Here is a 26,541-nt window from a genome sequence, read left to right on the forward strand (position 1 = left end):
TTTAGGGACCCGGGCGCGAACATAATCCCTAGGTGTGCTAGGACCAAGTCTCACACATATGATGAATTATGGTACAGAAATGAACAACTTTACTATATAATAGGAGTTTCTGTAGAAAATAAATAAATAATTACATCGTAAGGAGACAATGATCCAGCAACCTAAAGTTGACTGGGAGACGACGACCTAGACCTCTCACGAACACATCGCAGCATCCTCCATGCGCCTCATCCTGTGGTACATGTTCTTGACCTGTGGGGGTGTGAGACAGCAAGGGTGAGCTTTTATATGTTCATCGCTCAACAAGTTGTGGGGAATAATGTGCATGAACTCACCAAAAGGTGGGAGTTCATGTGATGTGTAAGGCTGATCAATAATAGGGGTTAAAGCTGAGCATTGCTTTTAATAAGTTGGTCAAATTTTTATTAGCAGTTACTAAATGTAAGTAAATATCAAACCATAATAATAATAGAACAAAATTAATAATAAATCCCATGCAATGCAAATGACAAATTGAATTTAGTTCTATAATTTAATCATGCGAGAGTCCTGAGCTGCTCATGACCGCGGGCACGGCTAGTATACCAGTTTTACACTCTATAGAGGTTGTACCATGTACCCACAAGTCATGTATCCCATGACGCCAGGGTTTGCAAGGCCCTTAGATACTTCCGAGGTGAATAGCTAGGGATCCACTACGAGGCCTTTACAAAGTTCCACTAGCTTCAGAAAACCTGCTACAGTTTCTAGGAAGAGCAATGCAGGAATCCCCTGTCTGACCGCCAACGCAGCAAAATCAACCCGAGAACCTCCCTACACACCTACTCCCCTACTGCCCTAGTGCCCTTGCCCCTATCGGGTAAGGTAGTCCTCCACTAGCTTTCCTAGTTAGTCAGCCAAGGGCGTCCCATTCCACCCTTGTGGTGGCACGTGTTTCTCAAGTTAAGCTCCATGTTCCAATTAAAAATACTGATCTTGACATGAATAATAAATAAACAACAGAATAATTGGAACATGGACATAATGTAATATTAATCCCAAAACATATAGAGCAATAGCAAAACTATCCAAATGATTCAAGGGTGAACAAGGTAAAAGGATAACCAGTCTAGGGTGATCTATTGGGTCCCATCAAAATAAACCTATGCATGATAAAATGATTATAAAGAACATTATTGGGTAATAAAAGTGGTCAAGGCCACAACTTGCTTTTATTTTATTATATTGCTTATGCAAAGGCTTCTATAATTCATACACATACACAAAGGAAATATTTTTAGAGGCATAATTTCTAATGTGTAATATTTATTTAAAGGTATTTTAACCCAGATCTTTTTAGAGAATATTTCCCAAATATTTTATTCAAACGAGTAATTTGGCTTATATAAAGATCTTTTCATTTAGTCTCTTTAATCCCTTAACATATGAACTTTAAATCTAGGAAGAACTTTTCTTTAATTCTCTAAAATATGATTTTGGGGTGTTACAAATTATACACCCTTAAAAATAATCTCGTCCCGAGAATACTAAGAAGAGGAACATAGTTAGTTGGGTTTGCTTTGAATTGGTTACAGTACCCATTTTTTCAAGTTCTTTAATGGGTATCTCCTATGTCTAGCCCTCTATTTAGCAAGATGAGAGATGGTTATGGTAAGAAAGACTAGGTGGAAGAAAGACTCCATTCTTCTTGTCAATGTTGATCTCCTTCTTCTTCAGTGTTTGTGTCTCCATCAAGGGTTTGGAAGGTTTAGTTAGGTAGATGATTATGAAACATGAGATAGGTCAAACAACCTCCTTCTTGAGTGTGATTTAGGAATCATCGGTCTAGGTGTTAGATACTTTCGTCCAAGTTGGGATAACAATTGTGGGTACATGGGGTAGGTAGGTTAAACAGAGTTTTTCTTTGCTTTTGGGATAAATGTATTAGGCATCCTATGATGTAGGTTAGGTTATTGTTCACAGACGACTTGGTGTAAGGCACTAATTTAGGTTCATGTTTTATCGGAGTGGGGTCTAATATATTTCACCAGGATTAACTCACTGGTTAAGTAACTTACTTTGGATTAGATCATAGTAGCTTAGATGGGATCTAGTTTAGATTGGTATGATTAGATTAGACTGATAATATCTAATTGCTTTGGATTAGATCATGGTTGTTACACTAGTGTGGGGTAAATATGCTTATTAGGGCAAGATGAATCCATAAGGATAAGGTAGAATCTTTTGAGATCAGTTAGATTTATTAGGATAAGATAAAATATTTTCAAGGTTAGATGAATTAATTTGGGTTGAATCATGATCATGGTGGGATAAGACAAGTGGTTTGGATAATATGAACCCTTCAAGATAAGATGAATATATTGAGATAAAAGAGAGTCTTTTAAGATAAGATGGATCTATTAGGCTTGATATATTCTAGTGGGGGTATTCTTGGTTGGTCTAGTTTATCTTATAAACAATTTATGAGGATAAGATAGATTTTTTTAACATAAGATGAACCTATTAGGATAAGATAGAATGCTTTAAGTTAAGAGGGAAAAATAGATACACTTTAATGGAGGATAATCTAGGTTATTTAGTTATCTTATGAATTTTATTTATGTTTATGCCTATATGTATATGCAGATGTAATTGTGGACATTACTCCACAACTCATCACACTCAATCAAAGATCCAAATCAGACATGTATCACAAGAACAAACATTCTAGCATAAAAATATTTACAAAAATAGTTTTAATTTTGTTCCTAAGTGTAGGTCTCCTCCACTTTTGTCTTTAGAAAGAAAAAGGTAAGAATAATCAGAGTAAAGCGGAAATAGATGAGAAAAGTTTAGAAAAGAATCAGAGTACCAAAGGTTAGTAAGTATTGGTTGTCCAGTTCTATCTAGGTTTCGTCCTATAGTCAACATTCCTCTGATACCACTTCTGTCACACCCGGGTTTTAGGGACCCGAGCGCGAACATAATCCCCAGGTGTGCTAGGACCAAGTCTCACACATATGATGAATCATGGTACAGAAATGAATGTTACAACTTTACTATATAATAGGAGTTTCTGTACAAAATAAATAAATAATTACATCGTAAGGAGACAACGATTCAGCAACCCAAAGTTGACTAGGAGACGACGACCTAGACCTCTCACGAACACATCGCAGCATCCTCCATGCGCCTCATCCTATGGTACCTGTTCTTGACCTGTGGGGGTGTGAGACAGCAAGGGTGAGCTCAGATATGTTCATCGCCCAACAAGTTATGGGGAATAATGTGCATGAACTCACCAAAGGTGGGAATTCATGTGATGTGTAAGGCTGATCAATAATAGGGGTTAAAGCTGAGCATTGCTTTTAATAAGTTGGTCAAATTTTTATTAGCAGTTACTAAATGTAAGTAAATACCAAACCATAATAATAATAGAATAAAATTAATAATAAATCCCTTAACATATGAACTTTAAATCTAGGAAGAACTTTTCTTAAATTCTGCAAAATATGATTTTGGGGTGTTACATAAAGGTAACCCTCCACGTGTAGGACAACCTCCAGTGAGCCCTTAAGGCTGGGTGCCCAGAAAGAGAAACACTTTACTTCATACCAAACTGGATAAACTCGAGAGCAATACAATTCTTTGTCTTATGCAGCAACAGCAGTATGTCGACAAGCAACCCACTTAGCATGGAGGCGGCAGGCACGGTGCTACTGCATAGGACTAGCATTTCTGGGTCAAGACGCAGGTATGGCCCCACCAACGGGTTCGCCACCTTACCCGAGGTGGGCTCGAGGTCCTCTGTTGGTGCCCTAAACATGGGGTACCCACTCCTACTATGTCAAGGTGAGACCCCAATGGCCACCATCGAGAATTTACGGATGGCCGAGCCAACACGGGGTTAAGGTCTACCATATGAAGTTGTGGCCCAACCTGAGCTTATTTCCTGGGTTGGACCGCCACCACCACAAGTACCAATGAAGGGAAGAATCGACAACTTCAGCTATAGACCTGGGTTCCTGCGAATGGAACCTGAACCTCCTTGTGGGCCCATCGGATACCTGGAGAAGGGGGTCCAGAGAGGCTCCATGACCCTGGAAAGTAGACACCCTCTAGCTGCAGCACCGAACATCCAGGTTGGCTTCGGGCCTAGTAAATGTCGTCCGGGCCTCAAGCCAAGTGGTGTTCGGTGAAGCCACATGTCCGAATCGGTGCGGATTGGGCCCAGGGCCACCTCGGGCACGGTCCAGGTCTCTACTCAGAGAGGGTTAGGGAATGACGTGTCCCCACATATTGCCGGGCCTACCCTCAGTCCAAGACAGAGGTCTAGTGCCAATGCGTGGGCAGACATGCCTGGTATAAGCCACTGGATGATGCCTGACGTATGCCTCTAACATGGGGTCCGCCTGCAATTAGTGTGGATGGGATGCATACTTTCCTATGCCAGTGACGGGTAGCGTATCCCCAGCATTAAATGTGTGCGACGCGCCAGGTCAGCAACGTGCAGGATTTCATTGTTGCACGCATGTTACCAAGGCAAGACTATTGACTTAATGTGCCGCTTAGGCGCCTTTCTTTATGACTTCACTATTCCTTGTGCCTTACCGAGGCATGAAGAGATAGGTGGAGAAGGACGAAATCGTACACCCCTACACATGGTAGAATATCAGACTACGCCGCAACCTACTCCATGGGTTACGCCTTAGCCCTTATTAGATGAGACGGGAGGATAGGATATCGAGAGCCAGCACAACGACCAATAGGAGATACACGCTCAGGAAGATCTAGCATCGTCGGGCTTATCCGACGCCTCTAGTCCTACTTTGTAACTTGCTCCTAGGCTCACCTGTCGGGGCCCTAGCTCCATTGTAACGTGTCTCCCCTTGGACTATAAAATGGGTGGCACTAGCGATGCAGGGGGATGTGAATTCACACTCAGATCGACGACTCCCAGGCTTTCAGCCAATACAACTCATAGTGGATGTAAGGTATTACGCTCTGTTGGCCTGAATCACTCTAAACCCTTGTGTTCTTGTGTTCATGTATCAGGCCAGGCAAATCCAAAACCGCCCCCATCAAGGGGGCCAGTGGCGGGTGCGCTCTACCACCCGGTCGGAGGGTTTTTCGCCTTCGACACTCTCAGGCAGACTCAGAGATTCCTTTTGCCTGGACGGACAACGCAAGGACGGACCCCAGATGAGACGACACCTAGAAAAACGATGAACAAGAGGAGAACCCGGACGCCGGAGCCCCGCCGCCATGTCAAGACTTAGCTAGGAATACACCTTGTAACCACCTCCACCATGAACAAGAGACTTGAGAGTCTCTTTTGACTCACTCGTCCAGCTTGTAAACCCTACTACGAGCTTTGATCATCAATGGTGTCGGTAGCGCAAGCCGCCGATGACTGGATATAAGAACATTTTGGCTGAACCAGTATAAATCTTATGCCCACCTCGCACACCGTCTTGAGCCCGGAACACGCACAAAAAATTAATTGTCAGAGCGAGGTTTGAAACTTCGACAATCCTAGCTTAAGAAATTATAATCATGGCCTTCTTTGATAAAATTTTCTGGACAAAAGAGGTAAAATAATCCAATATATGTCATTGAACACGAGGAACAAGAGTATTAGGATTACATTTTCAGGCTCAACACGATGAAACAAAATAGCAACTCAAATAATTTTACCATCCTGTATTGAGTTTGTGTCCTTAAGCGGCAACACTATTGGAGAAAAGTTCTTTGTCCAATACTCGTTAAACTTTGTCTTTATCGAGTGCCCAACATTTAACTCTCCGCAAACGTTTTAGCACTAGATAAAGAAGTTGTCTAGTGCAAGTTTTAGGCCGCCGGAGATGACTTGGGCGCCGCGGCCTTGACGGCTTCGAATCTGGGCTCCTTGGCTTGGAACTTCTGCTTGACATACACGTCCATGTAATCACCGAACACGTACTTGGGGTACGTCTCACCACCGCTGCTGCCCTGCACCGCCGCCGGCGAGATGGTGGCCTCGTTAGCCGGGTTGTAGAAGGAGGCAATGGAGCGGCGGTTGCCGTCGCGCATGGGCAGCACGCGGTGCCAGGCGCTGCGGTACCGCCCGTTGCTGAGCACCTCGATCTGATCGCCGGTGTTGATGACGATGGCGCCCGCGAGCGGCTGCACGTCGATCCACTGGCCGTCCTTGAGCACCTCCAGGCCACCGACTCTGTCATCCTGGAACAGCAGGATGACTCCGCCAGCGTCGGTGTGCGCACGCAGGCCCGTGATGAGGTCCGGGCGCGGGCACGGCGGGTAGTGGCTGACCTTGGTGCCGAAGAAGGGCTCGTGCCGGCCGCCGCCGGAGAAGGCATCCTTGATGGTGCCCTTGGTGAGGCCGAGGTTCTCGTCCATGGCCTCCATGACGCGCTCGGCGAGCTTCCTCAGCTCGGCGCGGTACTCGCGTATGGTCTTCTTGAACGCCGACGGGTCGGACGGCCACTGGCAGCCGTCGTGGATGAAGAATATGTCCTCCCAGTCCAGGTCATCCACAGGCGCCACCTCCTCGCCGCGCCGCTCCGCGTCGACGAGCGCCTCCAACGTGCGCACTGGCTCCGACACCTTGAACCCGGCCTCCCGGAGGCGGTAGCAGTCGGAGCATACCTTCTTGACGCGCTCAAGAAGCTCCAGCGGGATGCCATGGTTCACAAGCTGGAAGAATCCCCATTCCTCGCAGCCATTGGCGATCTGCGCCAGAGTCTCGGTCCTCTCAGCGCCGTCCAGCTTGGAGAAGTCGATCACGGGAACCACCATGGCTGATGAAGCTGAAGAGAAACGAGAAATACTCAAATAGCAGATCTTTAGGTGTTTGTTTGCTTGCTTCAGTGAAAGCTTAGTTGCATGCAGCTGATCATGTGTTGTGGTCGGAGGCCATGGTTGAGGTTTTATAGGGCACCAGCCACCAGGTGTACACAGGTCGACGGTCAGCAAGTTTGAGCATGTGGCAAACGGGGAGAGAAGTTTCTTGGAGGCAGCTACGGGTTCATTTCATTGGCAGCTTATGCTGAAGCTGGACTGGATTCGGCAGCTAGCTTAGCTAAGGAGGCAAGACTGATTGCTAGTGCGTGACTTCTTCTAACCTGGACAATTCTGTCCTTGCCTAGTAGGTGCATCACTCCCTATAGTCCCTAGATATTAATTTTTGGACTAGTTTGAGAACCCTATTTTTCCACGGGATTTTTATTTTTCTAAGAGAATTAGTTTATTTTTTCTTAAAAATAGAAATCCTTTGGAAAAAATATTTTTTGCCGAGTGCCAGATCGCGGGCACTCGGCAAAGAAGGCTTTGGCGAGTGTCAACTGACAAGTACTCGGCAAAGATCTATTCTAGTTTCTTTGCCGAGTGCCAAGGGGATGGCACTCGGCATAGCTTTCTTTGCCGAGTGTCAACCGGCTGGCACTCGGCAAAATACATTTTAATTTTTTTAATTTTGGCAACCAAATTTTTTGTGGTATGTTCCTATATTATATAGACCTACATGTACCATTTTGGGACAATTAGAAAAGTGTTTTCTATAGCTAGTAGATTTAGTTCGTTTATTTAACTTTCTTCAGAAAATTCACATTTAACTGTAAAAGACTCGAAACTTGGAAAATCGTGCGTGCAAACATAATATCAATGCTATTTAGCACAAGTTACGATCGACTTCAGCAGCGGACCGGAAACTTCGAGCACCATGCTCACTCAACATAGTCGTGAACTTGTCATCCAGCTGTTTAAAAATTGTATAAAACACAAACAAAGTCAGAAAATCATTAAACTTGTCCACATGTCATAATATCATATGTAGAGGCTGTGATAAAAATTTGAGAAAGTTTCGAGAAAGCTGTGACGTACTATATGTAGAAACCTAGGAGAACTACATTGAAACTCTACGATTTCATGTGTAGTTCTCCTAGGTTTCTACACATAGTACGTCTCAACTTTCTCGAAACTTTCTCAAATTTTTATCACAGCATCTATATATGATATCATTACACGTGGACAAGTTTCATGATTTTCTGACTTTGTTTGTATTTTATACCATTTTTAAACATGTGGATGGCAAGTTCACGGCCATGTTTAGTGAGCATGTTGCTCGAAGTTTCCGGTCCGCTCCTGGAATCGGTCGTAACTTATGCTAAGTAGCATGGATATAATTTTTACATGCACGGTTTTTCAAGTTTCGAGTGACCTGCAGTTCAAATCTGAATTTTCCGAAGAAATTGAAATAAACGAACTAAATCTACTACCGATTGAAAACTCTGTTATAATTGTCCACAAATGATACATGTAGGTCTACATAGTGTAGTAATATACCACAAAAGTTTGGTGGACAAACTTAAAAAAATAAAAATATGCTTTGCCGAGTGTCCACAGAAGACACTCGGTAAAGATTTCTTTGCCGAGTGCCAAGCATTTGGCACTCGGCAAAGAAACCACTTTGCCGAGTGCCGAACCTCGGCCCTCGGCAAAGGCTGACGGCCGTCAGCTTTAGAACGGCCGCTGACGGCCCTTTGCCGAGAGCCGCCTTTGTCGAGTGTTTGTCACTCGGCAAAATTGTCTTTACCAAGAGTTTTCCTATGCCGAGTGTCCTGCACTCGGTAAACTAGCTCGTTACCGAGAGCGGGACTTTACCGAGTGCGGCTCTCGGCAAAGCAACCTTTGCCGAGTGCCCAACAAAAAGCACTCGGCAAAGAAGCCGGCACTCGGCAAAGACCCGGATTCCGGTAGTGCTTGTGCCTTACCGAGGCATGAAGAGACAGGTTGAAAGTCGCCTAGAGGGGGGTGAATAGGGCGAATCTGAAATTTATAAACTTAAGCACAACTACAAGCCGGGTTAGCGTTAGAAATATAAATGAGTCCGCGAGAGAGGGTGAAAACAAATCGCAAGCAAATAAGGAGTGAGACGCGAGGATTTGTTTTACCGAGGTTCGGTTTTCGCAAACCTACTCCCCGTTGAGGTGGTCACGAAGACCGGGTCTCTTTCAACCCTTTCCCTCTCTCAAACGGTCACCTATTCCGAGTGAGCTTCTCTTCTCAATCAAACGGAACACAAAGTTCCCGCAAGGACCACCACACAATTGGTGTCTCTTGCCTTGGTTACAATTGAGTTTGATCACAAGAAGAATGAGAAAGAAAAGAAGCGATCCAAGCGCAAGAGCTCAAATGAACACAAATGTCGCTCTCTCTAGTCACTATTTGATTTGGAGTGATTCCGGACTTGGGAGAGGATTTGATCTCTTTGGAGTGTCTTAGAATTGAATACTATAGCTCTTGTAGTGTGTTGAAGGTGGAAAACTTGGATACCATTGAATGTGGGGTGGTTGGGGATTTATAGCCCCAACCACCACAAAGTGGTCGTTGGAAGGCTGATGTCGCATGGCGCACCAGACAGTCCGGTGCGCCAGCCACGTCAGCCAGCCGTTGGGGTTCGACCAATGGAGCTCTGACAGGTGGGGCCTCTGGGCTGTCCGGTGGTGCACTGGACAGGTCATGTAGACTGTTCGGTGCGCCAACTGCGCGTGCTCTGTCCTCTGCGCGCGCAGACGCGCATTAAATGTGTTGCAGTCGACTGTTGCGCGTGAAGTAGCTGTTGTTCCGCTGGCACACCGGACAGTCCGGTGCTTCACCGGACAGTCCGGTGAATTATAGCGGAGTGGCCTCCCATTTTCCCGAAGGTAGTGAGTTCAGCGTCGAGTGCCCTGGTGCACCGGACAGTCCGGTGCGCCAGACCTGGGTGCCTTTGGGTTGTCTTTTGCTCTCTTTGTTTGAACCCTTTCTTGGTCTTTTTATTGGCTTATTGTGAACCTTTGGCACCTGTAAAACTTATAGACTAGAGCAAACTAGTTAGTCCAATTATTTGTGTTGGGCAATTCAACCACCAAAATCAATTAGGAAAAAGGTGTAAGCCTAATTCCCTTTCAATCTCCCCCTTTTTGGTGATTGATGCCAACACAAACCAAAGCAAATATAGAAGTGCATAATTGAACTAGTTTGCGAAATGTAAGTGCAAAGGTTACTTAGAATTGAACCAATATAATTCTCATAAGATATGCATGGATTGTTTCTTTATATTTTTTATCATTTTGGACCACGCTTGCACCACATGTTTTGTTTTTGCAAATTCTTTTGTAAATTCTTTTCAAAGACCTTTTGCAAATAGTCAAAGGTAAGTGAATGAGATTTTGAGAAGCATTATCAAGATTTGAAATTTTCTCCCCCTGTTTCAAATGCTTTTCCTTTGACTAAACAAAACTCCCCCTCAATAAAATCCTCCTCTTAGTGTTCAAGAGGGTTTTAAGATACCAATTTTGAAAATACTACTTTCTCCCCCTTTTGAATATAATAAGATATCAATTGAAAAATTCATCATTTCAAAAATCTTTTCTTAACTCAAATTTTGAAAATTGGTGGTGGTGCGGTCCTTTTGCTTTGGGCTAATACTTTCTCCCCCTTTGGCATGAATCGCCAAAAACGGATACTTGAGTGAAATATAAGCCTTTTTTACTAATTTCTCCCCCTTTGGTGAACAAAATATGAGTGAAGATTATACCAAAGTTGGAGAGTTGCTCGGAGCGACGGCGAAGGGTGAGTGACTCGATGGAGTGGAGTGGAAGCCTTTGTCTTCGCCGAAGACTCCAAATCCCTTTCAATCTATGACTTGGTTTGAAATTCACTTGAAAGCACATTAGTCATAGCATATAAAAGAGATATGATCAAAGGTATATTAATGAGCTATGTGTGCAAAACATCAAAAGAAGTTCCGAGAATCAAGAATATTTAGCTCATGCCTAAGTTTGTTAAAAGTTTGTTCATCTAGTGGCTTGGTAAAGATATCGGCTAATTGTTCCTTAGTGTTAATATATGCAATCTCGATATCTCCCTTTTGTTGGTGATCCCTTAAGAAATGATACTGAATGGCTATGTGTTTAGTGCGGCTATGCTCAACGGGATTATCCGCCATGCGGATTGCACTCTCATTATCACATAGAAGAGGAACTTTGGTTAATTTGTAACCATAGTCCCTAAGGGTTTGCCTCATCCAAAGTAGTTGCGCGCAACAATGGCCTGCGGCAATATACTCGGCTTCGGCGGTAGAAAGAGCTACGGAATTTTGTTTCTTTGAAGCCCAAGACACCAGAGATCTTCCCAAGAACTGGCAAGTCCCCGATATGATCTTTCTATTAATTTTACACCCTGCCCAATCGGCATCCGAATAACCAATTAAATCAAATGTGGATCCCCGAGGGTACCAAAGCCCAAACTTAGGAGTATAAACTAAATATCTCAAGATTCGTTTTACGGCCGTAAGGTGAGCTTCCTTAGGGTCGGCTTGGAATCTTGCACACATGCATACGGAAAGCATAATGTCCGGTCGAGATGCACATAAATAGAGTAAAGAGCCTATCATCAACCGGTATACCTTTTGATCGACGGATTTACCTCCCGTGTCGAGGTCAAGATGCCCATTGGTTCCCATGGGTGTCTTGATGGGTTTGGCATCCTTCATCCCAAACATGTTTAGAATGTCTTGAATATACTTCGATTGGCTAATGAAGGTGCCCTCTTGGAGTTGCTTCACTTGAAATCCCAAGAAGTACTTCAACTCCCCCATCATCGACATCTCGAATTTCTGTGTCATGATCCTACTAAATTCCTCACATGTAGATTCGTTAGTAGACCCAAATATAATATCATCAACATAAATTTGGCATACAAACAAATCATTGTCAAGAGTTTTAGTAAATAAAGTAGGATCGGCCTTTCCGACTTTGAAGCCATTAGTGATAAGAAAATCTCTTAGGCATTCATACCATGCTCTTGGGGCTTGCTTGAGCCCATAAAGCGCCTTAGAGAGTTTATATACGTGATTAGGGTACTTACTATCTTCAAAGCCGGGAGGTTGCTCAACATAGACCTCTTCCTTGATTGGTCCATTGAGGAGGCACTTTTCACGTCCATTTGATAAAGCTTAAAGCCATGGTAAGTAGCATAGGCAAGTAAAATGCGAATTGATTCAAGCCTAGCTACGGGTGCGTAGGTTTCACCGAAATCCAAACCTTCGACTTGTGAATACCCCTTGGCCACAAGTCGGTCTTTGTTCCTTATCACCACACCATGCTCATCTTGCTTGTTGCAGAAGACCCACTTGGTTCCTACAACATTTTGGTTAGGACGTGGAACTAGATGTCATACCTCGTTCCTAGTGAAGTTGTTGAGCTCCTCTTGCATCGCCACCACCCAATCCGAATCTTGTAGTGCTTCCTCTACCCTTTGTGGCTCAATAGAGGAAACAAAAGAGTAATGTTCACAAAAATGAGCAACCCGAGGAAACAAAAGAGTAATGTTCACAAAGATCAAGTAGTTACCCCCTTTTGAATATCGCCGAGGATGGTGTTCACGGGGTGATCTCGTTGAATTGCTTGGTGGACTCTTGGGTGTGGCGGTCTTGGAACTTGTTCATCTTCCTCATCTTGATCACGGGCATCTCCCCCTTGATCATTGCTCTCCTCTTGAGGTGGCTCATCTTCTTGATTTTCTCCTTCATCATCTTGAGCCTCATCCTCATCTTGAGTTGGTGGAGATGCTTGTGTGGAGGAAGATGGTTGATTTTTGTGCATGTGGTGGCTCTTCGGATTCCTTAGGACACACATCCCTAATGGACATGTTCCTTAGTGCAACACATGGAGCCTCTTCATCACCTATCTCATCAAGATCAACTTGCTCTACCTGAGAGACGTTAGTCTCATCAAACACAATATCACAAGAAACTTCAACTTGTCCGGAGGACTTGTTAAAGACTCTATATGCCCTTGTGTTTGAATCATATCCTAGTAAAAAGCCTTCTACAGTCTTAGGAGCAAATTTGAATTTTCTACCTCTTTTAACAAGAATAAAGCATTTGCTACCAAAGACTCTAAAATATGAAACACTGGGCTTTTTACCGGTTAGGAGTTCATACAATGTCTTCTTGAGGATTCGGTGTAGATATAACCGGTTGATGGCGTAGTAGGCGGTGTTGACCGCCTCGGCCCAAAACTGATCTGAAGTCTTGTACTCATCAAGCATGGTCCTTGCCATGTCCAATAGAGTTCTATTCTTCCTCTCCACTACACCATTTTGTTGTGGCGTGTAGGGAGAAGAGAACTCATGCTTGATGCCCTCCTCCTCAAGGAAGCCTTCAATGTGAGAGTTCTTGAACTCCATCCCGTTGTCGCTTCTTATTTTCTTGATCCTTAAGCCGAACTCGTTTTGAGCCCGTCTCAAGAATCCCTTTAAGGTCTCTTGGGTATGAGATTTTTCCTACAAAAAGAACACCCAAGTGAAGCGAGAATAGTCATCCACAATAACTAGACAGTACTTACTCCCGCCGATGCTTATGTAAGCTATCGGGCCGAATAGATCCATGTGTAGGAGCTCGAGTGGCCTGTCAGTCGTCATGATGTTCTTGTGTGGATGATGAACACCAACTTGCTTCCCTGCCTGACATGCGCTAAAAATCCTATCTTTCTCAAAATGAACATTTGTTAGTCCCAAAATGTGTTCTCCCTTTAGAAGCTTGTGAAGATTCTTCATTCCAACATGTGTGTTGGGGACTTGTTCTCAAATGCTATAAGAACAAGGCAACATAGAAAATGTTAATCGGTTAAATCCTTCGTCCTACGAAGCATTATTCCCCTTAGGATATAATGGTTTTCGAACGAAGGTTATGAAGGGCGTACCTTCATAAATACATTATATAGCGACGAAGAATGAATTGTAAGGAATATAAAGGATAACATAGATAATTGTATATTATTATTATATATAAACAGAAATAACATTGAATTACAGATGTACCTTCAACTTGAAGGAAATGAAAGTACAAGCGTGACGCAAAAGTGAATGCCAAGTCAGCGTGAACAGTACGGGGGTACTGTTCACCTATTTATAGGCACGGGGCACAACCCATACAAAATTACATTCATGCCCTTTACACTTGATAATGATTCTATAGTAATCTATCGAGGTCTAAATAGCCTTTTCATCTTTAAGTCGGTTTCGCTTTTTGTTGCCACGCCGAAGCTTTCCTGCTCACACCTTCGGCGCTGTATCAACCTTCGTATTATTCTGGTCTACTGTGATGCCGACTTGTGTCCGAAGATACCTGTTCACACATTATACTCCAGAAATACTGTTAAATCCTGTTTTTGAGGACCTTCGGAAGCCGAAGGCCCCCAACAGTAGCCCCTCGCAATATTAATTTGTTTAAAATAATAAATTTAGATTGCGACATGGACGAAGGCTTTACGCCGAAGGTCCGAAAAAACACCTTCCCTTTGCTAGAATAGCAACATTCACTGACAAGCGGGGTCTGTCAATTTTCAACGCATTTGGCGTATAAATACGGTCATACCGCAAACTCATTTGACACGCTCTCTGGCCATCTGCTCCCGCTCACTCAATTTTTAGCTCTTGTGCACTAAGATTTGCTAAGCTTTTAGTTTTGAAGCTTCGGCTTTGAAAATAGTTTTTTAGTGTCTCCGAAGATGTCTGAAGATAAGAAGGCTGCTGCTGAGATGAAGCTGAGCCTCGACGAAGAGAAAAACTTGGGGTTTCTTATAGCGATGTCAAAGACCAATACAGAAAAAATCACCAAGGAGATTCTGGAAGGTTTGTCTGAAGATACTGGTGACAGTGACAGTTATGATGTGGACAGTGGTGGTGAAGACTCCGAAGATCGTCCCTGGCGACCAAGCCATTCAGTTTATGGTAAATCAACTATCAAAGAGAATCATCTGGTCAACATGAGAGGAAGGTATTTCCGGGATTTGTCCATTGTGAGGGCCGACGAAGGGGAAAAAACTTGTCCACACCCTGAAGAGAATGAAGTCGTAGTGTACCGAAGCTTTTTGAAAGCTGGACTGCGATTTCCCTTGAGCAGCTTCGTCGTGGAGGTGCTGAAAATCTTCGAAGTCTATCTTCATCAACTTACCCCCGAGGCAATCATAAGGCTGAATATCTTCGTGTGGGCCGTGAGAAGCCAAGGTCTGAAGCCTGATGCAAAAAGCTTCTGCAATATACACGAATTATCATACGAAACAAAACCTTGGGGTAAGGAACAGTATCACAATAATTTTGGCTGCTACAGTTTCGTTTCTCGGTCCGGGTCAAGCTGTCCCATGCCAACTTTTCGGAAGAGATGGCCCGGAGACTGGATGACAGAATGGTTTTATGTGAAGAATGACCTGTCAGCACGAGAAGATATCAAGGGTGTAATTATGCGCCCTATTTGGCAAAGCTTCGGCCTTCGGAGGCCGAAGGTTGAAATGAATGAAGCTGCCGAAAAATGCCAAAGAGCCTTCGGCGTTATCTGTTCTTTTATTGGAACTAGAGATTTAGTACAAGAGCACATTGCCTTCAGGGTATGGCCGCTCGCGGAGAAATGGGAAATGCCGCAGGAAACCATAAAGGAGGCCGACGAAGGTGGACTTATCAGGCTGAAGTACACTTTTAAGTTCGAAGATAAATTCGTTGAGCCAGATGATGACTGGTTAAAGAGTATTGAAAATTTAAGTGATGAACTGCTTGGGGCTTATTCGAAGGCCGAAGATACTGCAATGTCAGCAGCCTTCGGAGGCCGAAAAAAGAAGAGGCTGAATCGGGTATTTGATGCAATCGGGTTTGTCTACCCTGACTATTGCTATCCCATTCAAAGGCAGAAGAGAAAAAACACAACCTCTGCAAAAGAAGAAGCTGCAACTGCTCCTAGCGAGCCAGAACCGAAAAGAAAGAAGATAAAGGTCCTCACACATCGGCCGCGCTATATTGAACCAGCTTCGGTGCCTGAGTTTACCGGAGAAACTTCTTCGGCCACCGAGGCTAAAAAGCCAACCAAACCAACCTTGCTGCCAGAAGTTGCAGAAATGGCCGAAGCGCCAACGAGGATAGAATTGGAAGAACCGAAGATTTTGCTACCAAAAACCGAAGAAATGGCCGAAGCGCTATCCACAGAAAAAATGGAAAAAGTGAAAAAACCAACTGAAGAAAAAACATCTGAAGTTGCGAGTCCTGCAGCAAATGTTGAGACAGTAAAAAATCAAAAAGTGCCAGCAGTGACTCCGAAAAGAAAGAGAATGGCTAATGTGCTAGATGTACTGGAAACAATCAAATCTTCAAGCACACCTCCGAAGAAGGCTGCTGCCATTCCTGAAACAACAACTGAAATTTCTGATACTAAAGCTCCAGAGCAAGAAACTGAAGCCGAAGCTGGGTCCTCAGAGCCCGCGAAGATAAAATCCTTGGAAACTGAGGAAGAAAAAATAACAAAGCCAACTTTTGCTGAAGAAATCAGCGTCATTGCCCCCGAAGCATCCTCCAAAGTTCGTGATTATATTATTCGTCATGCTTCGGGGAAAAAACTATCAGAAAAAGAAGAGCAAGAGGCCCAGCGCTACGCCCAAAAACTGAAGTATCCAAAGGGGGCGTTAATATTCAATGGCAGTGGAGAAGAAGACTTTTTGTATTGTCTCCCTGACAGCAAGGAGATTTCTGTCTGTCGGGAGATGAGCAAGAGCTTCGGATTCCCAACTTTAGAAGACGGGCTCTCGGTGCTGTCGAAGAACGATCTGGCCGACAGCCTGGCCTATAATAGCTTAAAGGTACGACAAATGAGATCCTTGTATTTTTGTTGAGACCAAAATTTTTCGTTTGTTTAAATCTATTGACACACACATATTTCTCTTTGCAGGGCCTGATACTTAGCAATGCCCTCAGGGCACAGAAGGATGCTGAAGACGAAGGGTGTGCTATAGCCCTGAGCAACCTTCGTTCCGAAGTAATCGAACTGAGGAACGAAGGTCTCGAAAAAGATAAAATATTACACTCATTGATAAATAAAATAAAGGAAGACGAAGCTGCTTTTAAAGGTCAAGCTGAAGCTCAGAAGCGCGAAATTGAAGATCTTCGGAAACAACTGGCCAGAGCCAAGGAAGAACGCATACTTGAGGAAACAAAGCGAGAACTCAGCGACCAATGGGCAGATCACTTAGAAGGAACTGTTGAAGAGCTTCGTTCGTCCAAGAAGAGATGTTATAACAAATCTATAGAGTGTGTTAAGAAGTTAAAAGCTAGCTTCGCCAAAGTCGGCGCATTCTCAAGCGAAGAGAACTTTACAAGAGGCAATCCCGAGGGTCCCATCGAATGGATCGACCACGAAGCTGAGGCCTTCGAGGAAATTTTAAATAGCCGTGGAGATATATGTGCTTTCTCAGGTGCCAGAGGGATTGCCACAATTTTAGAGAAAAAGGGTTGCGAACACGTAAAGATTCTAGCGCAATCCGAAGATGCTCTGCCCTTCGAAGATGCAAGGGATCCTTCGCCCGAAGCTAGCATGGCTGGTGGAAAATTTTTCACCGATATCTGGGATAATGGTGGCCGAGAGATGGCCCGAGAAATCATTCGAAAAAGTGAAAAGGGCATCCACGACGCTAGAGAAGTAGCTGAGACTGCTGAGAAGAGCGCAGAGCCCGAAGGGCAATTAGGTATTAACTAATAGTTTTTATTGTGTTGTAATTTTTGGTTTTAAGCTTCGTTTGCCATTTGTAATAGCAATGTAGCCGTATCCTGTCCTACTTCAGATCCTGCCAAAGCGTCTCCGGGCCCTCAGCCGAAAGGAGACGACGAAATTAAAAAGATGGCTGAAGCCATTATGGACGAAGTCGTCAATCGGCTCCTGAATGAGGCTGCAGAAGTTGTTCTGAGAGAAGATTAAATACTATTGTAAATTAAACTTCTGAAATGTAATATGTGTGACATCTTGTAGCCCTGAATGTAATATACCTGCTTTTATCATTTAATTCTTTACGATGCATGAAATTTTACATACGTACCGTTTTTGAGTCTTTGACGAAAAAACACCTTCCCTTCTTTTCATGCTTCGTGAAGAATAATTTCCATTTGTCACAACAATATTCGTGGTGCTCTGATGAATAATATCCAAGCTTCGTGAAAATGTTCTCCGAAGCTACTTAGCATGATTTTCCCCTTTCAAAACATTCTTCCGAAGATCGATGTCATGTCCCCTTCTTGTGCCATATGCAACATGATGTATGATGCTTATGCTATGTGAAATGATGCGATGATGTTATGCTGTGTAAGATGGTGTTTATTCCGAAGATGCACACATTCCTGCGACAAAACACATAATTTTTTGAATCAGCATTGTCTTTTTACTATAAGCCTCCCTTAGGAGCTTCTTCGCCTTTTACTTCAGCGGAATCAGCGTTTATTTTTCGCTGTAAGCCTCCCTTAGGAGCTTCTTCGCCTTTTACTTTCAGCGGTATTCGCGTTGACTTTTCGCGCTTCGCCTTTTACTTAGGCGGTATCAGCGTTGACTTTTCGCTGTATGCTCTGCATTCCCTTTGGAACGACTTTGGAGCAGAAAACTTACACTGCGCTCCCTTTGGAACGACTTTTTTGTGACTTCGGCAAACTTACTCTGTGTTCCTTAGAACGACTTTTTGTTGCTTCGAAGAATTTTCGATAGTTCGAAGATCCTCTTTGTTATCACAAGTCTTTAAACTTCAACAATTTAAGCCTGTGAAGAAAATATATTTTCCTTGTGGGAATCAACGAAACTATTTACATGAAACCTAAACAATGTCCTTTATTACAGAAAATAAAACTGAATGAAAAAGATTGCTATTAAGGTAGGATATTTGTCAATAGATGTGCTTTGACTCTGGCACAGTGCTGTTAACTGTACGAGCTTCGGACTGCTCTCTGAAGTCCCTTTGGTGTGGAGCATACTGGCTCCCTTCTGGCTGCTGGCCTTGTTGCAGCGGAGGTGGAGGCGGAGGCTGTTGCCAGGAAGCTTGAGGTTGACTCGCCGAAGCAACAGAAACTGCAGGGTGGTTGCCCACATATTCTGGGATGTAGGGCGAATGATACGAAGCTGTATGCATGACCTGCTTCGGCTGAGCTTGTTGTGCTGCGGCTTCGGCTATTTCCTTTTGCTTCTGGATTGTAACATGGCACATCCTGGTGGTATGGCCTTTGTTCTCACCGCAAAACAAGCAAAAGATTCTTCTTGGTTGATCTCCAAATCTTCCGCCGAAGCCCCTGGCGCCTCTGCCTCTTGGAGCTGGTGGTCGGAAGGAGCCTTGCTGTTGCCCCGAAGCCTGTGAGGAATACTGCGGCCATTGTTGTTGGCTCCCTCGATCATCATTTTGGGTAGAGTTATGAATTGATCTAACGTGCCTCGGATAGAACCTTCCTCCGAAGCCCCTGGTCATTTCAGAAAACCTGAAAGCCTCCTCCCTTCTTTGGCGAAAATCATTATCGGCCCGAATGTACTCGTCCATCTTCTGGAGCAGCTTCTCCAAAGTTTGAGGAGGCTTCCTAGCGAAGTACTAAGCTGACGGTCCTGGCCGAAGCCCCTTGATCATGGCCTCAATGACAATTTCATTGGGTACCGTTGGTGCCTGTGCCCTCAAATGCAAGAACCTCCGGACATACGCCTGAAGGTATTCTTCATGATCTTGGGTGCACTGGAACAGAGCTTGAGCAATAACCGGCTTCGTCTGAAACCCTTGGAAGCTAGTTAACAACAAGTCCTTCAGCTTCTGCCATGAAGTGATCGTTCCTGGTCGAAGGGAGGAATACCAGGTTTGAGCAACACTCATGACAGCCATAACAAAAGATTTGGCCATGACTGCAGCATTGCCACCATACGAAGATACTGTTGCTTCGTAGCTCATCAAAAACTGCTTCGGGTCTGAATGGCCATCGAATACGGGAAGCTGAGGCGGCTTGTAGGACGGAGGCCAAGGTGTAGCCTGCAGCTCAGCGGACAGAGGAGAGGCATCATCAAAAACAAAATTCTCGTGATGGAAATTGTCATACCAGTCATCTTCGTTGGGAAAACCCTCCTGATGAAGGTCTTGGTGGTGAGGCCTTCGGTGTTGCTCATCCTGGGCAAGATGACGAACTTCTTCAGAGGCTTCGTCTATCTGCCTCTGCAGTTCAGCTAGCCTGGCCATCTTTTCTTTCTTCCTCTGCACTTGTTGATGAAGCATCTCCATATCTCTGATTTCTTGATCTATCTCGTCCTCTGGTGGTGTCGGGCTAACAGCCTTTCTTTTCTGGCTTTGGGCCTCCCGAAGGGAGACTGTTTCCTGATTATGGTCCAGCGGTTGCAGAGCTGCAGCCCCAGTCGCTGAAGCTTTCTTCGGCGCCATAACGAAGGTTTATGATCGCCGAAGGTGTTCAAAAAACTCAAAGAGTGGAAGTGAGTTCACCGGAGGTGGGCGCCAATGTTGGGGACTTGTTCTCAAATGCTATAAGAACAAGGCAACATAGAAAATGTTAATCGGTTAAATCCTTCGTCCTACGAAGCATTATTCCCCTTAGGATATAATGGTTTTCGGACGAAGGTTATGAAGGGCGTACCTTCATAAATACATTATATAGCGACGAAGAATGAATTGTAAGGAATATAAAGGATAACATAGATAATTGTATATTATTATTATATATAAACAGAAATAACATTGAATTACAGATGTACCTTCAACTTGAAGGAAATGAAAGTACAAGCGTGACGCAAAAGTGAATGCCAAGTCAGCGTGAACAGTACGGGGGTACTGTTCACCTATTTATAGGCACGGGGCACAACCCATACAAAATTACATTCATGCCCTTTACACTTGATAATGATTCTATAGTAATCTATCGAGGTCTAAATAGCCTTTTCATCTTTAAGTCGGTTTCGCTTTTTGTTGCCACGCCAAAGCTTTCCTGCTCACACCTTCGGCGCTGTATCAACCTTCGTATTATTCTGGTCTACTGTGATGCCGACTTGTGTCCGAAGATACCTGTTCACACATTATACTCCAGAAATACTGTTAAATCCTGTTTTTGAGGACCTTCGGAAGCCGAAGGCCCCCAACAATGTGCTAGTCGGTGATGATTATGAAACATGAGATAGGTCAAACAACCTCCTTCTTGAGTGTGATTTAGGAATCATCGGTCTAGGTGTTAGATACTTTCATCCAAGTTGGGATAACAATTGTGGGTACATGGGGTAGGTAGGTTAAACAGAGTTTTTCTTTGCTTTTGGGATAAATGTATTAGGCATCCTATGATGTAGGTTAGGTTATTGTTCACAGACGACTTGGTGTAAGGCACTAATTTAGGTTCATGTTTTATCGGAGTGGGGTCTAATATATTTCACCAGGATTAACTCACTGGTTAAGTAACTTACTTTGGATTAGATCATAGTAGCTTAGATGGGATCTAGTTTAGATTGGTATGATTAGATTAGACTGATAATATCTAATTGCTTTGGATTAGATCATGGTTGTTACACTAGTGTGGGGTAAATATGCTTATTAGGGCAAGATGAATCCATAAGGATAAGGTAGAATCTTTTGAGATCAGTAAGATTTATTAGGATAAGATAAAATCTTTTCAAGGTTAGATGAATTAATTTGGGTTGGATCATGATCATGGTGGGATAAGACAAGTGGTTTGGATAATATGAACCCTTCAAGATAAGATGAATATATTGAGATAAAAGAGAGTCTTTTAAGATAAGATGGATCTATTAGGCTTGATATATTCTAGTGGGGGTATTCTTGGTTGGTCTAGTTTATCTTATAAACAATTTATGAGGATAAGATAGATTTTTTTAACATAAGATGAACCTATTAGGATAAGATAGAATGCTTTAAGTTAAGAGGGAAAAATAGATACACTTTAATGGAGGATAATCTAGGTTATTTAGTTATCTTATGAATTTTATTTATGTTTATGCCTATATGTATATGCAGATGTAATTGTGGATATTACTCCACAACTCATCACACTCAATCAAAGATCCAAATCAGACATGTATCACAAGAACAAACATTCTAGCATAAAAATATTTACAAAAATAGTTTTAATTTTGTTCCTAAGTGTAGGTCTCCTCCACATTTGTCTTTAGAAAGAAAAAGGTAAGAATAATCAGAGTAAAGCGGAAATAGATGAGAAAAGTTTAGAAAAGAATCAGAGTACCAAAGGTTAGTAAGTATTGGTTGTCCAGTTCTATCTAGGTTTCGTCCTATAGTCAACATTCCTCTGATACCACTTCTGTCACACCCGGGTTTTAGGGACCCGAGCGCGAACATAATCCCCAGGTGTGCTAGGACCAAGTCTCACACATATGATGAATCATGGTACAGAAACGAATGTTACAACTTTACTATATAATAGGAGTTTCTGTACAAAATAAATAAATAATTACATCGTAAGGAGACAACGATTCAGCAACCCAAAGTTGACTAGGAGACGACGACCTAGACCTCTCACGAACACATCGCAGCATCCTCCATGCGCCTCATCCTATGGTACCTGTTCTTGACCTGTGGGGGTGTGAGACAGCAAGGGTGAGCTCAGATATGTTCATCGCCCAACAGGTTATGGGGAATAATGTGCATGAACTCACCAAAGGTGGGAATTCATGTGATGTGTAAGGCTGATCAATAATAGGGGTTAAAGCTGAGCATTGCTTTTAATAAGTTGGTCAAATTTTATTAGCAGTTACTAAATGTAAGTAAATACCAAACCATAATAATAATAGAACAAAATTAATAATAAATCCCTTAACATATGAACTTTAAATCTAGGAAGAACTTTTCTTAAATTCTCCAAAATATGATTTTGGGGTGTTACATAAAGGTAACCCTCCACGTGTAGGACAACCTCCAGTGAGCCCTTAAGGCTGGGTGCCCGGAAAGAGAAACACTTGACTTCATACCAAACTGGATAAACTCGAGAGCAATACAATTCTTTGTCTTATGCAGCAACAGCAGTATGTCGACAAGCAACCCACTTAGCATGGAGGCGGCAGGCACGGTGCTACTGCATAGGACTAGCATTTCTGGGTCAAGACGCAGGTATGGCCCCACCAACGGGTTCGCCACCTTACCCGAGGTGGGCTCGAGGTCCTCTGTTGGTGCCCTAAACATGGGGTACCCACTCCTACTATGTCAAGGTGAGACCCCAATGGCCACCATCGAGAATTTACGGATGGCCGAGCCAACACGGGGTTAAGGTCTACCATATGAAGTTGTGGCCCAACCTGAGCTTATTTCCTGGGTTGGACCGCCACCACCACAAGTACCAATGAAGGGAAGAATCGACAACTTCAGCTATAGACCTGGGTTCCTGCGAATGGAACCCGAACCTCCTTGTGGGCCCATCGGATACCTGGAGAAGGGGGTCCAGAGAGGCTCCATGACCCTGGAAAGTAGACACCCTCTAGCTGCAGCACCGAACATCCAGGTTGGCTTCGGGCCTAGTAAATGTCGTCCGGGCCTCAAGCCAAGTGGTGTTCGGTGAAGCCACATGTCCGAATCGGTGCGGATTGGGCCCAGGGCCACCTCGGGCACGGTCCAGGTCTCTACTCAGAGAGGGTTAGGGAATGACGTGTCCCCACATATTGCCGGGCCTACCCTCAGTCCAAGACAGAGGTCTAGTGCCAATGCGTGGGCAGACATGCCTGGTATAAGCCACTGGATGATGCCTGACGTATGCCTCTAACATGGGGTCCGCCTGCAATTAGTGTGGATGGGATGCATACTTTCCTATGCCAGTGACGGGTAGCGTATCCCCAGCATTAAATGTGTGCGACGCGCCAGGTCAGCAACGTGCAGGATTTCATTGTTGCACGCATGTTACCAAGGCAAGACTATTGACTTAATGTGCCGCTTAGGCGCCTTTCTTTATGACTTCACTATTCCTTGTGCCTTACCGAGGCATGAAGAGATAGGTGGAGAAGGACGAAATCGTACACCCCTACACATGGTAGAATATCAGACTACGCCGCAACCTACTCCATGGGTTACGCCTTAGCCCTTATTAGATGAGACGGGAGGATAGGATATCGAGAGCCAGCACAACGACCAATAGGAGATACACGCTCAGGAAGATCTAGCATCGTCGGGCTTATCCGACGCCTCTAGTCCTACTTTGTAACTTGCTCCTAGGCTCACCTGTCGGGGCCCTAGCTCCATTGTAACGTGTCTCCCCTTGGACTATAAAATGGGTGGCACTAGCGATGCAGGGGGATGTGAATTCACACTCAGATCGACGACTCCCAAGCTTTCAGCCAATACAACTCATAGTGGATGTAAGGTATTACGCTCTGTTGGCCTGAATCACTCTAAACCCTTGTGTTCTTGTGTTCATGTATCAGGCCAGGCAAATCCAAAACCGCCCCCATCAAGGGGGCCAGTGGCGGGTGCGCTCTACCACCCGGTCGGAGGGTTTTTCGCCTTCGACACTCTCAGGCAGACTCAGAGATTCCTTTTGCCTGGACGGACAACGCAAGGACGGACCCCAGATGAGACGACACCTAGAAAAACGATGAACAAGAGGAGAACCCGGACGCCGGAGCCCCGCCGCCATGTCAAGACTTAGCTAGGAATACACCTTGTAACCACCTCCACCATGAACAAGAGACTTGAGAGTCTCTTTTGACTCACTCGTCCAGCTTGTAAACCCTACTACGAGCTTTGATCATCAATGGTGTCGGTAGCGCAAGCCGCCGATGACTGGATATAAGAACATTTTGGCTGAACCAGTATAAATCTTATGCCCACCTCGCACACCGTCTTGAGCCCGGAACACGCACAAAAAATTAATTGTCAGAGCGAGGTTTGAAACTTCGACAATCCTAGCTTAAGAAATTATAATCATGGCCTTCTTTGATAAAATTTTCTGGACAAAAGAGGTAAAATAATCCAATATATGTCATTGAACACGAGGAACAAGAGTATTAGGATTACATTTTCAGGCTCAACACGATGAAACAAAATAGCAACTCAAATAATTTTACCATCCTGTATTGAGTTTGTGTCCTTAAGCGGCAACACTATTGGAGAAAAGTTCTTTGTCCAATACTCGTTAAACTTTGTCTTTATCGAGTGCCCAACATTTAACTCTCCGCAAACGTTTTAGCACTAGATAAAGAAGTTGTCTAGTGCAAGTTTTAGGCCGCCGGAGATGACTTGGGCGCCGCGGCCTTGACGGCTTCGAATCTGGGCTCCTTGGCTTGGAACTTCTGCTTGACATACACGTCCATGTAATCACCGAACACGTACTTGGGGTACGTCTCACCACCGCTGCTGCCCTGCACCGCCGCCGGCGAGATGGTGGCCTCGTTAGCCGGGTTGTAGAAGGAGGCAATGGAGCGGCGGTTGCCGTCGCGCATGGGCAGCACGCGGTGCCAGGCGCTGCGGTACCGCCCGTTGCTGAGCACCTCGATCTGATCGCCGGTGTTGATGACGATGGCGCCCGCGAGCGGCTGCACGTCGATCCACTGGCCGTCCTTGAGCACCTCCAGGCCACCGACTCTGTCATCCTGGAACAGCAGGATGACTCCGCCAGCGTCGGTGTGCGCACGCAGGCCCGTGATGAGGTCCGGGCGCGGGCACGGCGGGTAGTGGCTGACCTTGGTGCCGAAGAAGGGCTCGTGCCGGCCGCCGCCGGAGAAGGCATCCTTGATGGTGCCCTTGGTGAGGCCGAGGTTCTCGTCCATGGCCTCCATGACGCGCTCGGCGAGCTTCCTCAGCTCGGCGCGGTACTCGCGTATGGTCTTCTTGAACGCCGACGGGTCGGACGGCCACTGGCAGCCGTCGTGGATGAAGAATATGTCCTCCCAGTCCAGGTCATCCACAGGCGCCACCTCCTCGCCGCGCCGCTCCGCGTCGACGAGCGCCTCCAACGTGCGCACTGGCTCCGACACCTTGAACCCGGCCTCCCGGAGGCGGTAGCAGTCGGAGCATACCTTCTTGACGCGCTCAAGAAGCTCCAGCGGGATGCCATGGTTCACAAGCTGGAAGAATCCCCATTCCTCGCAGCCATTGGCGATCTGCGCCAGAGTCTCGGTCCTCTCAGCGCCGTCCAGCTTGGAGAAGTCGATCACGGGAACCACCATGGCTGATGAAGCTGAAGAGAAACGAGAAATACTCAAATAGCAGATCTTTAGGTGTTTGTTTGCTTGCTTCAGTGAAAGCTTAGTTGCATGCAGCTGATCATGTGTTGTGGTCGGAGGCCATGGTTGAGGTTTTATAGGGCACCAGCCACCAGGTGTACACAGGTCGACGGTCAGCAAGTTTGAGCATGTGGCAAACGGGGAGAGAAGTTTCTTGGAGGCAGCTACGGGTTCATTTCATTGGCAGCTTAGACCAACTCCAGCAGACTCCCTCTCCGTATCCGTATTTAGCACGGCCAACAGTTTCTCTCTTCTCTCCGTATCTGTCCCCGTTTCCAGCAGACTCCGTATTTGCACTCCGCATGCAGTCTATGACAGCTGGGGCCCGCGAGCAGGAGGTGGCGCATGTAGTCTTGTGCGGAGAGGAGAGAGAAACCGTGGAAAAGGGGAGTGCAGGTACACGGCGTCTGTTTTGCGGAGACGGATGCGGAGGCTGCTGGAGAGCGAAATAGTGACTCAGAGCGTGTATAATGCGGATGCGGAGTGGGATGGGGAGTGTTGCTGGAGTTGGTCTT

The 26,541-nt window shown here is 44.9% G+C and overlaps 2 protein-coding genes across 2 annotated transcripts; both read right to left on the bottom strand.

The window, feature by feature from the left end:
- Positions 1 to 5,565: 5,565 nt before the first annotated feature.
- Positions 5,566 to 6,874, bottom strand: LOC103641390 (1-aminocyclopropane-1-carboxylate oxidase). Its single transcript, XM_008664746.3, has one exon. The coding sequence runs from the start codon at positions 6,775 to 6,777 to the stop codon at positions 5,830 to 5,832; it is 948 nt and encodes a 315-aa protein (XP_008662968.1). The 5' UTR covers positions 6,778 to 6,874; the 3' UTR covers positions 5,566 to 5,829.
- Positions 6,875 to 24,757: 17,883 nt separating this feature from the next.
- On the bottom strand, positions 24,758 to 26,066 carry LOC103642621 (1-aminocyclopropane-1-carboxylate oxidase). The gene has a single exon (XM_020545803.2). The coding sequence runs from the start codon at positions 25,967 to 25,969 to the stop codon at positions 25,022 to 25,024; it is 948 nt and encodes a 315-aa protein (XP_020401392.1). The 5' UTR covers positions 25,970 to 26,066; the 3' UTR covers positions 24,758 to 25,021.
- Between the last annotated feature and the right edge of the window lie 475 nt (positions 26,067 to 26,541).

This window comes from Zea mays, chromosome 10 (assembly GCF_902167145.1).
Source record: "Zea mays cultivar B73 chromosome 10, Zm-B73-REFERENCE-NAM-5.0, whole genome shotgun sequence".
In the NCBI taxonomy this organism is placed as follows: domain Eukaryota; kingdom Viridiplantae; phylum Streptophyta; class Magnoliopsida; order Poales; family Poaceae; genus Zea; species Zea mays.

Bases quoted from the DNA above. Each gene is read 5' to 3' on its own strand.
- LOC103641390 (XM_008664746.3), bottom strand. From the start codon at position 6,777: ATGGTGGTTCCCGTGATCGACTTCTCCAAGCTGGACGGCGCTGAGAGG.
- LOC103642621 (XM_020545803.2), bottom strand. From the start codon at position 25,969: ATGGTGGTTCCCGTGATCGACTTCTCCAAGCTGGACGGCGCTGAGAGG.